Below are 16,624 nucleotides of genomic sequence, written 5' to 3' on the forward strand. Positions count from 1 at the left end.
CTGTTAGGGACAACATCCCAGCTCTGAGTTTAAGCCCTAGGACTGGCACACACACACAAACACAAAACCACATCACCCAGCAGAAAAGCACATTGCTTACATGTAGAGAGTTCTGTACAGTGTGAACTATTTGTTTGCTCAAGGAACTTGAATAACTAACTGAAGACTTTCCCACATTCCTTACTAGAAATGGTTTCTCTCCTGAATTTGTTTACAAGCACTCAAATAGTGGTGATATCATTCAAACGCAAGATTTCCCACATTGCTCAAATAAAAAATATTTCTCCCCAGTGTGTGTTCTTTTGTGTCTTCAAACATCACTCAAAGAAAAGGATTTCCCACATTGCTTGCATGTTTGGGGATTTGTTCCACTTTGAGTTCTTTCATGTATTTGAAAGGAACTAAAATGGCTTATCTAAAAACACCATCAAGTGCTTTCTATATATACATAATAATTATTTTATTTTATTTATTTTTTTGTTGGTCGTGGGGCTTGAACTCAGGGTCTGGATGCTGTCCTTAGGTCTTTCTGTTCAAGGTTAGTACCACTTTGAGCCACAGCACCACTTCCAGTTTTCTGTTGGCTAATTGGAGATGAGAGTCTCATGGACTTTCTTGCTTGAGCTGGCTTTGAACTGTGATCCTCAGATCTCAGCCTCCTGAGTACCTAGGATTACAGGTGTGAGCCATTGGCGCCTGGCTTCATGAAATTCTTTTATAAATTGACCAGATTTTTTTTCTTATTTATTGTCAAAGTGATGTACAGAGAGGTTACAATTTCATATGTTAGGCATTGGATACATTTCTTGTACTGTTTGTTACCTCCTCCCTCATTCTCCCCTCCCCCCTCCCTGACTAGATTTTTTGTTTTTGGTCTAAAAAGGCCACTTTTTCAAAAGGTTGTCTCTTATATTGAGTTTGTAAGAATATATGAATTTGTCTGTTATTTCATCCTACAGGATTTTACTATTAGTCACCCATTCACCCCTCTCTATCTCTCTCTGTACACTTTTTAAGTATATATGTGCAGTATATAGAATTTCTATATACTGTGCATTGTAATCATTTTACAAGGATAGAGTTCAGAGTTTGTACAATAGTTTATTTTTGGATAGTTGTCTCACGTTGTGGCAATGAGAAATATGGAGGTAGTTGATATTTCCTCTTTGATCTTGGTTGATTTTAAGAATAGTATTGAGGGGGGATATAGCCTAGTGGCAAGAGTGCCTGCCTCGGATACACGAGGCCCTAGGTTCGATTCCCAAGCACCACATATACAGAAGCAGCGCTGTGGCTGAAGTGGCAGAGTGCTAGCCTTGAGCGGGAAGAAGCCAGGGACAGTGCTCAGGCCCTGAGTCCAAGGCCCAGGACTGGCCAAAAAAAAAAAAAGAATAGTATTGAAAATTAAAACTTTCTCTTCTCTATTCCTGCTTTTTATATAGTTCCTTCTTCCTGGAAGCTTTTTCCTTTAGCTTTTAGGAGTCCATATATTACTTGTATTTTGGAACTAAGTTCAAAATTTGTTTCCTTACAACTAACATCATACTGAATGGAAAAGACTAAAACTTTTTTCTTCTAGAACAGGAAAAGGACAAGTATGCCCACTTTTTGCCATTTGTATTTAAGATAATATTGTGAGTTCTAGTAGGAGCAATGGATACATAATGAAACAAACTCAGTAAAATGAAGAGTAGAAAGTCAACATGCAAAAATCAAATTGTGTCTCTATACAGTAATGAGCAATCAAAAAGAGAAATTAAGGCCAGGTGTTGGTGGCAAATGCCTGTAATCCTAGCTACTCAGGAGCCTAAAATCTGAGTATCACAGTTTGAAACTAGCCCAGGCAGGAAAGTCCATGAGAGTTGTGTCTAAATAATCACAGAAAAAAGTGGAAGTGGAATTGTGGCTCAAGTGGTAGAGTGTTAGCCCTGTTCAAAAGGAGCTCAGAGACAGTGCTCAGGCCCAGAGTTCAATCCCTAGTACGGGGTGGGGTGGGAAAGCAATTAAGAAAACAGTCCAGGGGCTGGGAATATGGCCTAGTGGCAAGAGTGCTTGCCTTGTATACATACATGAAGCCCTGGGTTCGATTCCTCAGCACCACATATATAGAAAAAGCCAGAAGTGGTGCTGTGGCTCAAGTGGCAGAGTGCTAGCCTTGAGCAAAAGAAGCCAGGGACAGTGCTCAGGCCCTGAGTTCAAGGCCTAGGACTGGCCAAGAAAAAAAAAAAAAGAAAACAGTCCATTTAAAATAGTATGAAAAAAACCAATAATGGGCATAAAAGCCAATGAAATGAAACACTAGAAAGACTAGTACATTGAAACCTTCAAAACATTTCTGAAGGAAGTTGAAAGAATAATTAGAAAGACATCCGTGTTCATGGATTGGGAAACTGAAATGCTAAGATGTCAATACTACCCAGACTGATTTTCAGATTCAGTCTAATCTCTGGAAGAATCCTCAAGGAAATTTTTTGCCGAGATCAGTGAATCTGTACTAAAATTCATGTGGACTCTTTCTGGGACTCTGAAATGACAAACCAGTATTGTGAAATAAGGAAGTTGAAGGGCTTCTCCTCCTCCCCCCTCCTCTCTCCTCCTTCCCTCTCTTTTTAGTGATACTGGAGTTTGAACTCAGGGCCTTTTTAATCACTCTACCATGAGTCATATTTCCAGCCCAACCTTCTTGATTTCTTTTTTTTTTTTTTTTGCCAGTCCTGGGGCTTGGACTCAGGGTCTGAGCACTGTCCCTGGCTTCTTTTTGCTCAAAGCTAGCACTCTGCCAACTTGAGCCACAGCGCCACTTCTGACCTTTTCTATATATGTGATGCTGAGGAATCGAACCTAGGGCTTTTCATGTATATACGAGGCAAGCACTCTTGCCACTAGGCCATATTCCCAGCCCCTGATTTCAAAACTTTTTTTATGTAGTATTCAGTGGTATCAGGTAGAGTGCCCAGAATAAACACTTGCTTACATGATCAAATTAGAAACTATTAGTAATTAGTAATGATAGAAGAATAATCGTGTTGCTAAGGAGAGAACCCAGCCAGTGCTCTTCCACTAAGCTATATCTGTGTACTAATCACATGATTTTTTGACAAGTATACCAAGACCATTCTGTGGGGGAAATGTGGTCGGGGTCATTTGAATATATTTTGAAGTTATAAGCTTGATTAAAAATTTTAAACTGAACGATACCAGTTAAGTTTCCTAAGTATTCCACTTCTTATATGTTTGTAATATACTAAGGCATGAAAATTATTAAATTGATTAAAAACCAACAGCACTCTCCAGCTTATTTTAGGGGTAGATGTTGATTGACCCTAAATTGATTTTTCCCTTCATGAGACCAACAAAAGAGAAAAAATGTCTTCAGCCCATATGAACTAAAGAGGAAGAAAAAAGTCAGTTGTATGAGATCCTTAAAAAAGTGTTTTTTGGTTGTAGTTTGGTATTCAGAAGTGCTAGAGAAACTGGCAGAAAATCAGAGCCATAGAGTGAGTCCAAAGTAGGACAGCAAAGTCATTATTCTGCTTTGTAGTGAAGAAAGTTTTCTTTAAATGGTGGTATCCCTTGGTGCTTGACTGGAAATACTTTATGAGGACTTCATTTGGATGCAAGGCAGTATCAAAGTAATCATAAAAACAAGAATTGAATATTAAATAGTGACTTTTAAAAGTCACTTCTGAAAGTCCTGTAACATTTTTGTGAGTTATTTTAAACTATACTAAGAATACCATTTTATAAGTAAAAGTAAAAAGACTGAGTAAATTTTTTTTAACACACATTACTATATAGTGGAATGTTGGAACAGCATAATTCATTTGGCTCATGTATAGTGTGAATATTTAAGAGACTTGGAGTCTTCAAAGAAGGCAAACAGATGATCCACCGTCTCCCAGCTTTAAAAATTTTTAAATATTACTCCTTAAATCTTACTCCTGAGATGTGTGTGATTGATTGAACTTAGGTGGGGCCCAAGATCCAGGTTTATGTCCAGGGGCTCAGATAATATTAGGAATAATAATATTATTATTCTCTTGCCACAATTAGCAAGCATAGAAAACAACAACAATACAGAGCATAACATCTGCAAATTTTCAATGACATTTAAATCAAGCGGTAATCTGCCAAATACCAAATTTCAAAAAACTTATTGATAAGAGTTTAGCAACTCCATTTAAAATTTTGTAGTAGGGTCTGGGGTTTTGGCTTTGTGGAAGAGTACTTGCCTAGCATGCATGAAGCCCTGGGTTCCATTCCTCAGCACCACATAAACAGAGAAAGCCAGAAGTGGTGCTGTGGCTCAAGGACAGTGCTCAGGCCCTGAGTTCAAGCCCCAGGACTGGCCAAAAAAAAAAAAAAAAGGTAAAATGTGAAGTATTTAAAATTTACTTTTTAACACATGTACAGTGCAGTAACAGGTGCATTCACATATGACCATTACCAGCATTCACCTCCAGAACTTCTTTATCGAAGGCAGCACCATTGAGTCACACCGTAGCTATGCAGGAGGCTGAGATCTGAGGATAGCAGTTCATTGCCAGCTGGTACAGAAAAGTCTTAAGAGACACACCATCTCCAGTTAATCAGCAAAATGCCAGACTAGGGCTGGGAATGTGGCTTAGTGGTAGAGTGCTTGCCTAGCATGCATGAAGCTCTGGGTTTGATTCCTCAGTACCACATAAACAGAAAAAGCCAGAAGTAGGGCTAGGGATATGGCCTAGTGGCAAGAGTGCCTGCCTCATATACATGAGGCCCTGGGTTCAATTCCCCAGCACCACATATACAGAAAATGGCCGGAAGTGGCGCTGTGGCTCAAGTGGTAGAGTGTGAGCCTTGAGCAAAAAGAAGTCAGGGACAATGCCCAGGCCCTGAGTACAAGCTGCAGGACTAAAAGTCAGACTGGAAGTGTGGCTTAAGTGGTGGAATGCCAGCTTTAAGAAAGCTGGGAAAGGGGGAGGAGGGAGGGGGGAAATGAGGGAGGAGGTAACAAATTGTACAAGAAATGTACCCACTGCCTTAGGTATGAAACTGTAACCCCTCTGTACATCACTTTGACAATAAATAAGTAATTATTCAGAAAAAAAAAAGCCCAGCAAGGGGGGCTGGGAATATGGCCTAGTGTTAGAGTGCCTCATATACATGAAGCCCTGGGTTCAGTTCCTCAGCCAGAAGTGGCACTGTGGCTCAAGTGGTAGGGTGCTAGCTTTGAGAAAAGTGAAGAAAGCCCAGTGAGAGGGCAGGTTCCTAAGTTCAAGCCCCAGTTCAAACAAAAACAGAAGGATAGACAAAAGCCTATCTTCAGAAGAAATATTTGTCTCTGTTACTGAACTCTTAAGGTCCATACTATTGGCTGTTATGCCAAGTCGCGAAACCACCACCAAGAAGACCACCGAGACTCAGACATTCCGAAATGCAAAAGCAAGGCTTTATTCAAGCAGGCTGCAGCCCGGGCCTTGTCCTACCCACCGACACAGTGGAGGTTAGGAGCCCGCCCTGAGCTGTGATTCCACAGAGCTTATAAAGGCAAAAAACAAAGTTACAGCAATCAGGTGTTCAAGCAAGACAAAAAACAAAGTTACAGCAATCAGGTGTTTAAGCAAGCAAGATTAGGATACAGGTACAAATCTGATTGGCACTAGGCTCGAGGCATTCTAGGGGTGGTTAGAGTTAAGCATTCCCAGGCGGTTAGAGTTCTTGACCGCCTGGGCCCTAATAAGCTTGCCCTGGGTTTGCTAAGACAACAAAACGGAGGCTGCCTGAAAATGGGGTTTACTTTTAACTCTTCATTCCCCCCTTCAGGCTACTCTACTGAAAACCTGGGAGACAGAGGTGGTGGTAAGAAAACAATTTATTCAAGACCAGCTTGGAGAAAGACCTCTTTTCTCCAATATCTTTCTCTGAGAGCTCAGAGTTTAAATGGATTTTAATAGACTGCAGTGAGACAGTGGCCAGAAATTCCCTGGTGTGGTCTTTCTCCTCAGAGTTATCATATTCTTCATGAATGAACAGCAGGAGAGGAGGGAATAGCATGAGGAGAACACAGTGTGGAAAGTGTGGCTGTTGAGATTAGGGAAAGGTTGAGAGGAGGTAAACATTGAAGTTCCCAGTCAATTCACCCAGCTCCTCCTCCAAAGTAGTCAACTATAATGCACTGCTTGTTTTAAACATTTTTCTATGCTTTCACATTTACAATATAAATATAGTTCTGCTTCACTATTACATATGGAGTAACCCTCATTTTTTCCCTTCTCCAGCCTGTCATTCTTTTGTTCACAAATCTAACTGTTTTGGTACCTCATGCCAGTGGAATTATACAATATTTGTCTTTTTTTGTGACTTTCTTCTTTTGAGTACCATATCTTCAGGGTTTATCTGTATTATGTAGCATGTGTCAGAATTCTTTCCTTTTTTAAGGACAAGTAATATTCCATTGTGTATACTACATTTTGTTTATTCACCCATCAGTTAATGGTTAAGTGAGTTGGTCTCACTTTTTTTTTTTTTTGCCAGTCCTGGGCCTAGGGCTCAGGGCCTGAGCACTGTCCCTGGCTTCTTTTTGCTCAAGGCTAGCACTCTGCCACTTGAGCCACAGCACCATTTCTGGCCATTTTCTATATATGTGGTGCTGGGGAATCGAACCAAGGGCTTCATGTATACGAGGCGAGCGCTCTACCACTAGGCCATATTCCCAGCCCTGGTCTCACTTTTGGCTATTGTAATACTGCTCTAAACGTGGGTGTATTGGAAGACTCTTTTGAAATTTCAAACTGATAAAAAGATAGCATATGTTAAAACAAAACTTTTATTCTTTTGTTGGTATTGGGCTTGAACTCTGGGCCTGGGCGCTGTCCCTGAGCTCTTCAGCTCAAGATTGGTGCGCTACCACTTTGAGCCACAGTACCACTTCCGGTTTTCTGGTGGTTAAATGGAGATAAGAGTCCCACGGACTTTCCTGCCTGGGCTGGCTTTGAATCATGATCCTCAGATCTCAGCCTCCTGAGTACCTAGGATTACAGGCGTGAGCTACCAGTGCCTGGCCTATGTGTACTTTTATAACAAAAGCATAAGTTGTTTTACCTCGACCCTACACTGGGTGTAGATGGGGGCAAGATAGCACAAAGAAGCAAAGAAAAGCACTGGATGGGAGGGTCAGGACTGAGAAATAATTGTTGCTTCCCAGATTGTTGGGGGTTAAAAGCAGGGAACATTTATATGTACATAGGGCTGGGTAGTCCTGTGATGGGATTTTAAGTCCAGGTTTTAACATGCATTCAGGAATGTGAGAGCCTCTTGATTTTGACTGGTGCTGCTAACTGGTTTCATCGCTTTCCTTGTAATAAAATTAAGAATATTTCAGAATTTATTGGTAGTATGTTTTCTAAAGGGAAAGTGTGTGTGTGTGTGTGTGTGTGTGTGTGTGTGTTGCTAGGAATACAAAGGCTTTGTGGATGCTACACAAGTACTCAGAGTGAGCTACATCCCAGTCCAACAAAAGTGTAATATTTTTTCCAAATTAATAACTAGTTGTCCAACTCTCTGGGTAAGAATTAGGTATCTTGGGGCTGGGGATATAGCCTAGTGGCAAGAGTGCCTGCCTCGGATACACGAGGCCCTAGGTTCGATTCCCCAGCACCACATATACAGAAAAAACGGCCAGAAGTGGCGCTGTGGCTCATGTGGCAGAGTGCTAGCCTTGAGCGGGAAGAAGCCAGGGACAGTGCTCAGGCCCTGAGTCCAAGGCCCAGGACTGGCCAAAAAAAAAAAAAAGAGGTATCTTACTGTTTAGTTCTGTTACTACCTGGATGTATTGCTGAGCTCATAAGTCTAGCTCTCAAACCCCACAAGACTGTCCCCACTGCAGATCTGGTTGTACGTCTTGGTCCTCTGGCTTTTCTGAATGACCTGACTGGAAATCAGGTGATTTAACACTCCTTCCTCATGTTTGATAATTTGCTCACAAAACACAGAGGTAATACCTTAAGTAATTACTATTACTGGTTGATGGTAAAGGATACTATAAATGATAGTTATGAACCAGATAGATACATGAGATGAGGTCTGGAAAGGTCCAGAGGTAACACCCTTGATTCCTGTGCAATCGGGATGCTCCATACTCCTGGCACAGGCTAACTCTGAAAAAATACTGTGTAGCAATTTTTTATTTTATTTGTTTATTTATTTTGCCAGTTCTGGGCCTTGAACTCAGGGCCTGAGCACTGTCCCTGGCTTCTTTTGCTCAAGGGTAGCACTCTTCCACTTGAGCCACAGCGCCACTTCTGGCCGTTTTCTATATATGTGGTGCTGAGGAATGGAACCCAGGGCTTCATGTATATGAGGCAAGCACTCTTGCCACTAGCCCCATCCTTGAGCTTTTTTGCACAAGGCTAGTGTGCTACTACTCAGGCCTCAGCTCCACTTCCAGCTTTTTCATGTATATGAGGCAAGCACTCTTGCCAGTAGGCCATATTCCCAGCCCTGTGTAGCAATTTTTATTTTGAAGGTTCCATATGTGGGCATAATTAAACCAGCAACTATTTGTGATGGAATTCAATCTCTAGACCCTCTCAAAAGGCTGGGTGCTGAGGCTCAAAGTTCCAGCCCTGTAATGACTGGTTTCTCTGACACACCACCTCCATTCTCCTGGAGCCAGCTCATTAGCATCATCTCAGGTATAGTTAGAGAAGATCTGGAAAGTGCATTCTCTCACCTGTCGCTGAGGGAATTCCAAGCACAAGAACTGGTGCAAAGACCGAGTATTTCTTACTGTGTCATACTTGCTTTTCCTTTTCTGATGACAGTAGTACTGTTTGTATGATAGTATGGTGACAAGCTAAATGATCTCAGCAAATACTGTTAGAGGTGTATAGTAATACCCCTAAACAATGTTTATTTATTAGGATAAGATTTTGCTACATAGCCCAGACTGTTTTCCAGCTTCTGAGATCAAGGAATCCTCTTGCTTTGGTGTTCCAAGCAGCTGGGACTAAAGACATGTACCACTGTACTCTGCAAAAAATATTTTTTTCTTTTTGTTTGAGACTAGAGCTAGAACTTTGTACCTGATGCTTTTGCTCATCAGCTGCTGCTGTACTAGCAGACTTATGCCTTCAGCTGCAAGAAATAAGTTAAGAAATATTTTTTATGAGAAAATTACACCAGATTTCTTTATTACAGTTTACAGTTTGATTAAAGTACAGATGTTTCTAACATTTCTCAGCTTAAGTTTGTTAGGTTCTGTAATACTGAAACACGTTACAGCTATGTTTTTGGGAACCACTAAAGAAAGATGTATAGAAAACTTGAAAACTTACATGGATGACTTGTGTGTGTACGTGTGTGTGTGCATGCACGCATGTGCGCATACATGCGCCTGCTGATCCTGGGGATTGAACTCAGGGCCTAGGTGCTGTCCCTGAGCTTGTTTGGCTCAAGGATACTGCTCTACCACTTGAACCACAGTGCTGCTTCCGGCCTTTTCTTAGTAGTTTATTGGAGGTAGAATCTCACAAGCTTTCCTGCCCAGCTGCTTTGGAACTGCCTCCTGAGCAACTAGGATTACAGGCCTTAGCCACCAGCACCGGCTCAATGCTTCCTTCTTGATCAGTATCACCCTTTTCTTTCTTCTCCCACATTTCCTCCCTTCCTTCCTTACCCTCAAGTGACCTAGTTCCATTTAATGTACATATTTTACATTGAATATAATGACTGCATTTGTTCACTTTCCCTCTATTCATGGCCTCTCCTACCCTTTCCCACCATATTTCTGTTTCTTGGTTTGACTAGAATTTTTAAAAGGAAATTGGAATAAAATTGCTGTTTATTGACATCATTATTTATAGGTAAGCAAAGGAAATCATTGCTAAGAGTCCAGAATATTGAGGCCTATTGTATTATAGTTAATTTAATATAAATGTAACTTTATGGTATAGATGACCGATTGCTACAATTATTTCCAAGTGAAACGACAAAGGACAGTTAAAAATCTCAGAGTTGCTGTTTATCCTCTAGCTGTTTGAGACATGTCATTTTTTTTTAAAATAAATGGCTATCAGTAATATTCCTGCTTACCTAGCAGCTAGTTAGGAGAAACTTTAATCTGTCTCTTCAAAAGACCAAAGGGAAGTTTTAATGGTAGTGAACAGCTGCTTTTCCAAGAAGCACAGAACAAGTATTTTCATGATGAATGTTTAGAAATGTATTCTTCATTATGTAATTTTGTTGCCAAAAGTGTCTATGTCAAGGAACAAATATATCTGAGTACAAAAAACTTTGACAAATAAGTTCTTGTGTTGAAAGCCAAAACCACAAATTTTGTTTAAAGAGCATAGATGCAGAGAGTAATTGGGCAGAGCAGGTTGTCTGTAGACCAAGGCTGTGGAAAGCAGAAACCAAACACTGCCACTTTCCCTGTAAATGCTCTGGCAGAGGAGATTTCCTTGTCATACAGGCCAGAACTGGTGGAGTTGGGTGTTTGGCTTTCCTTCTCCCATATGGCTCAGGTTAGATGAACAATTTAGTTCTGGTTTGGTGGGTGTGGAACTTATAGTGTGAGGGAATCCATTTTGATTTGTTCTAGTACTTTGCTCAATGGCCTCCTTTAAGTTTTGTTTAACTATTGTTTTAGTTTTCTCCAGAGAAACAGAATCAACAGTACACCTATGCATATTTTATTGAGAGAGGGTGGGTTTTATTTTATTTTGCTTTTTAATTGCTTTATTAACTTCACTTTTTTTTTTCATGTGTATGAGTAACACTGTTGTTGATAGAAACCTAGACTGGGTGCAAAAGCAATCTGTAACTAAAAGCTGGCAACATAAGACCTACCCAACACTAGAGAATAAGATGGGTTCATGGTAGGAGGATTAGTAAAGGCAGCTCTGGAAAAGAAGGGAAAGGAGCACATTCGTATTTGCATGGGAGATGGTGGTAGAACACCTCTCTCCCAATGCGCGTGGTGATTGAGGAGCTCCTTCCTGAGAGTACTCAACCGTCCCTCCCTAAATGTTCAGTGCCTCTCATCTCCTCCATGAACATTCCACAGCTTCATCTCCACCCATCCCATTCTTTATTTTTTTTATTTTTTTATTTTTTTTTAAATTTTTTTTTTTTGGCCAGTCCTGGGCCTTGGACTCAGGGCCTGAGCACCGTCCCTGGCTTCTTCCCGCTCAAGGCTAGCACTCTGCCACTTGAGCCACAGCGCCGCTTCTGGGCGTTTTCTGCATATGTGGTGCTGGGGAATCGAACCTAGGGCCTCGTGTATCCGAGGCAGGCACTCTTGCCACTAGGCTATATCCCCAGCCCCCATTCTTTATTTTTTTTATGATATTCTTTTTTTTTAATTGTCAAGTTGATGTACAGAGGGGTTACAGTTACATATGTTAAGGTAGTGATTACAATTCTTGTCAAACTTGTTACCCCTCCTTCATTTTTCTTCTATCTTCCCCCTCACCCCAAGTTGTACAATTAATTATATTGTAAGTTTATATGAAAATATATCAATAAAGAAAATCCTCCTCTGCATAACTGTTTTAAGTTAATTAAACAACAATCACAACAACAGCAACAACAACAAATGGATAAGACCTTACACTTTTTGTCTAGGCCAGTCTCAGACCATGATTCTACTGCTTTCCATCCCATTATTCTTGCCAACTGGATGTAGCCTGTTAAAAATGAAGGGCAAGATTGTGAGCGTAGCCTGTTTTTTCTTGCAAGTGGTCTTCACTTCTTCGTAGAGAGCCACCATCTCCATTTTTCATAGGCTGCTCCTTTTCTCTTTTCCCAGGCCAGTTTTTACAGTCCTGTTCTCCTTGTAATTCTTGCAACAGCACAGTGACACTTAGTTCCTCATGCCTGAACCTCGATCCTCAGATCTCAGCCTCCTGAGTAGCTAGGATTATAGGCATGAGTCACCAGGTGCCTGGCTTGGAGATTATTCTCAAAGAGAATGATGGTCTCTGGTAAGAGGTGGAAGGGAATGTTTTTGTTTTTTTTTTTAATTTTTTTTTCCAGGTTCCAGTGGCTCACGCCATTATGTCTAGAGTACATCATGCTTGAACGGAATCTTAAAGTAGGAGTTAACTACAAAAAGGCAAGCAGGGGAAAATGTGGAAACCAGGGGAGGCCTTCGAGGTAAAGGTGCTTAGGCAATTTCATGTTTTTTGCTTAAGAACCCATTTGTTGGTCTTGAAAGGTGATGTAAATGAGAACCAAGAGTTTTCTGTCTCATTGCTTCTCTGTTCAAATGTCAGGAACTGATTAAAATATTTATGGATAAAATGTCAGACTTCTTCAATGCATTTCTGCTTTTCTTTTTTAGGATCAGTTCGACAGCTTAGACAAACACACACAATGGGGAATTGACTTCTTGGAAAGATATGCCAAGTTTGTTAAAGAAAGGATAGAAATTGAACAGAATTATGCAAAACAATTGAGGTAAGTTAACTACTTTTTCAGTTCGTACTAATGAAATCATATATTTAGTGTTTAAAATTAGATAAATAGTATTTCAGGGGTTACATTTCATGCTTTTCATCAGAATTATATTGAATTAGGTAACCACTTTGGTTGATTTTAATCAAATCATCAACTTGTACTATAAGGAATATTGGTTAGGAGGATCAGGAATAATTTCATTATTGAATGACATTTAGAATCTGGGAGCAAAGTGCCATGAAAAATATACCTAGCTATTATCTTTCGTGCTTTATTCCCTTTAACTTCTTACTCTGGTAATCTTTCCAAAACACTGAACTTTTCTTTTTCAGAATTTCTCATTTCTTCAGTTTTTAAGAATTTAAAATTAAAGTTGTACTGAGTAGAGTTTTTATCTAAGTCAGGAATATGTTACTGATATAGATAATTTTGATTTCTGTGTTAGAAATTTTAATCTTAAAATGGATGGAAGGCTGGTTGCTAGTGTCTAATGCTTGTAATCCTAACTACTCATGAGGCTGAGATCTTGAGGATTATGGATTGAACATGTCCAGGCAGCATTTCTCTTCAGTTAGCCAGCAAAACTCAGTGGTGGAGCTGTGGCTTCAGTGGTAGAGTGCTAGTCTTCAGCAAAAAAGTTCAAGGAAAGCACCTAGACCCTGAGTTCAAGCCTCAGTACTGGTGTAAACAAACAAAACAAAAAATCTGATGGAATTCAGATTTTTATCACTTGGCAAAATCATCATTGTTCAGATCACTATTTGACAAGTAGGTTTGCTGGAACTTAATTCAGTAAAAGTGATTTTTGAAGTTTGAAGATTGGTCTGTAGATTCTTGCTATACAGGTAAGGACTCTTCAAATTGCAAGTGACAAAAATTCCAACCTAAACATGTGCTCAAGACTGAAAGGTCTTATTTTGGTTTGAGGGAGAAATTAGATCTATCTCCTGTTTTCTTTATTCTTGGCTTCCATTCATTAACGCCCCCCCCCCCCCCCCCGCATTCTGGAGAAGAACAACACTTTTCTCTGTTAAACCTTTGGAGGGGAGGAAAAGGGAAAGAAGAGAAGAGAGGGAGTAGAAGAAAAAGCGAGTACAGGCTGTACCACCCTGTCTACAGAAATCCTAGCAAACATTTTTTGTCATATGGACTCTGGTTAAGTATGCTTATTTTGAACAGTTCACTGAGATGGTAATACTATATTGACTTAAAGCTGATAAATTTAAAGTAGTGATCCCAGAAGGAAGGGTAACTATATGAGAGATAAGCGACATGCATCCAATATAGTCGTCCTTATAACCAATTTGTTAAATGGAATAAACCCAGTATAATTACTTATAATACTTTATGATGATATAATATTATTTTTGTGATATTTATTGAAATGTTGACATGCTAGTTTCCTGATCCATTTGACTTTGGCTTTTCTTGTCTGTTTTCCCTCCCTTCCTCCCCTCTCCTTTTTTCCTTCCCTTTTCTTCCCCTTTCCCTCTTCTCTCTTTCTTCTCTTGTTCCCTCCTCCCCCTCACCAGGAGAAGTCATCTAATAAATGGCAGACTTGTTGCCTCTGTCTCTTGGGACTGATAATTTACCAAACTATGAATATTTTCTTTTACTTGCCAAAAAGGGGGGGGGGGTGAATACTACTTTACTGATGGAAGAGTGACAAGAACTCACAATTAAATGAAAAATTTAATTTGTAATGAGAAAGTAGACTTTATTATGTGTGCTGTAGTTCAGTGACTTGTATCTTTCAAGGAATGCTGCATACTTAAGGAATTTGGCATATTTCCATCCTGGCTGTGGCTCTCAGTAGTGGTGATTCCCAACAGGATGGGGCTTATTGGGTGATGCTGAAATATTTGAGTAATAATAGAGTGGGCAGGAAGCTTGTTTAATTTGAAACTGTCTACTCCCTTCTCCCTCTGCATTAAAACTTGCTGCTTTGGATGAATACCTAGTAAATGATTGAATTAGCAGGTGCTGTTTATAGTATGTTTTGTTCAACAGGATGAGGTTTGCCCTGTTTATTTCCTCCTCATTAGCGGGAAATATTTTTTAGTTAATGCCCCCTAGTTTTGCTACTGCAGTGGCTAATTTCATATACAGGAGGAAGAGTGTGCCTCAGTGAGGCACATTTTCCTGCCGATAGAGCAATTATATTCAGATGTTAAATATTTGCTGTGCTTTATAAAAGCCCAGGCTGGCCTCCAAATTGTGGTTCTTCTGCTTCAGTCCTGAGACTGTAGGTATGCACCACCATACCCATCAACATTTTAGATATATTGCAAGTCTAAAATAATGCTGGGGAAGTGGAGCTGTGGCTTAAGTGGTAGAGCGCTAGCTTTGAGCAAAAGAGACAGGACAGTGCCCAGGCCCCGAGTTCAAGCCCTACAATCACCAAAAAACAAATAAAAGAAAAGAAAAAAAGAAAGAAAGTTGGGGTTTGTTGTTGTTTTGGTATAGTGTATTGAAGTAAAAACCTCCCTTAGCCAGGTGCTCTCCCACTTGAGCCACACTTCCAGGAACTTGGCTGAAATTTAAATTATGTTACTTCATAGTTTTAGGTCTACTTGTATGTTTTTCATAAAGATAAGTTTAGAAAGGGTTGACCACTTTGAAGTCTTTCCTTTTGAGCAAACATTTTTCTTGGTAGTTAAAGTGAAAGAAGCTGTTATTTTCATTTTCTTCTCAAGGGAGAGACTAGGAATACTTACGGTATTTAAAATCCTTATTTATTTATTTATTTATTTATTCATTCATTCATTCATTCATTCATTTATTTATTTATTTATTTATTTATTTATTGTCAGTGCTCAGGGCCTGAGCACTGTCCCTGGCTTCTTTTTGCTCAAGGCTAGCACTCTACTTCTTGAGCCACAGTGCCACTTCTGGCTTTTTCTATATATGTGGTGTTAAGGAATCAACCCAGGGCTTCATATACATGAGGCAAGCACTCTACCACTAGGCCATATTTGCAGCCCAGAAAGTGTTTTTTTGTTATGAAGATTTATTTTTGTGTTTTCCATAACCTGTTGTAAATTGGAGTTATGTATTATTTTAGTTCCCCCTTTGCTATCCTAAACTCTCTTAGCAGTTTTGTCTTGATGACTCATTAGAGAAGAGGAAACAGCAGTTGGAGAGCTTTTCCTTAATATTAGGTAACTAATGGATATTTTGGATCGGGATTGATATTCATAAAGTTAGTAAAGGTATGTTATAGCTTTTTTCTTACAGTTTTAAATTTTATTATTGAACTATTGTATTGAGGAGTTTTTAAGGTTTTTTTTTGTCTATTTGTTTGGTTTAAGATAAGGTCTTACTGTGTAGCCCATACTAGCCTGGAACTTTCTATGTAGCCTAGATGGGTTCTGAATTTACAATTCAAATTGATGGGATTACAGGCATGCACCACCTCCCCCAGGCTTTTAAAAATATTAAAAAAATTGTTATTATAAAGGTGATGTACAGAGGGGTTACCATTTCATAAGTCAGGTAATGAGTACATTTCTTTTAATCATTGGTTTCTGTTCCTAAAACACTTATTTGTGTGCCATGGAGCATAATTTAATCCCATTCTATTAGACTTACAGAGATGGCTTTCTCTTCCCCTAACTTAATTGTCCACATTACTAACCTAAACGAGCAACGAGCAATGAGTGAGTTGTTTGAACTCTCAGTTTGCATATGCTGCTGTCTCTAATCTCGAGAGTTTGGTGATTCATGTTCTCATTGTGTTTCTAGCATCTGCAGAACACCTGTTCTCTCATGGGCATCCAACAGGACATTGGGATGATTCAGTCAGTGAATCTACCACTTTACTAGCAGAGAGAGTCAGCCTCATTTGCCTTAACAAGAATTACAAAACATATTTCTGGTTAGCATATATATGTCTGTATGTATACACACACACACACACATATATATACAAATAAATGTATATATAGCAACCAGGAAAATATATATAGTGGTACTAGGGCTTGAATAATTTAAGGCCTCAAGCTTGCTACACGAGCACTTTACCATGAGCCACACTCATAACACAGATATTCCTGATTCGTTTATAAAAGTATTCTCTTAAATAATCTAATATAACCTTTGATTTTTCAGTGAAAAATAGCTGGAAGTGACGCTGTGGCTCAAGTGGTAGAGAGCTAGTCCTGAGCACAGAGAAGCTTAGGGA

General features: G+C 39.6%; 1 protein-coding gene across 3 annotated transcripts in view; it reads left to right on the top strand.

Annotated features, from left to right (window-relative positions):
- Fnbp1l (formin binding protein 1 like) overlaps positions 1–16,624 on the top strand; it is a 92,189-nt gene that overhangs the window by 22,335 nt on the left and 53,230 nt on the right. For all 3 annotated transcript variants that reach the window (XM_048351990.1, XM_048351988.1, XM_048351989.1), the window contains exon 2: positions 12,326–12,441. In XM_048351990.1, the coding sequence (XP_048207947.1) occupies positions 12,326–12,441 (116 nt within the window). The remainder of the gene's footprint in view (positions 1–12,325; positions 12,442–16,624) is intronic.

This window comes from Perognathus longimembris, chromosome 7 (genome assembly GCF_023159225.1).
Source record: "Perognathus longimembris pacificus isolate PPM17 chromosome 7, ASM2315922v1, whole genome shotgun sequence".
NCBI classification, from domain to species: domain Eukaryota; kingdom Metazoa; phylum Chordata; class Mammalia; order Rodentia; family Heteromyidae; genus Perognathus; species Perognathus longimembris.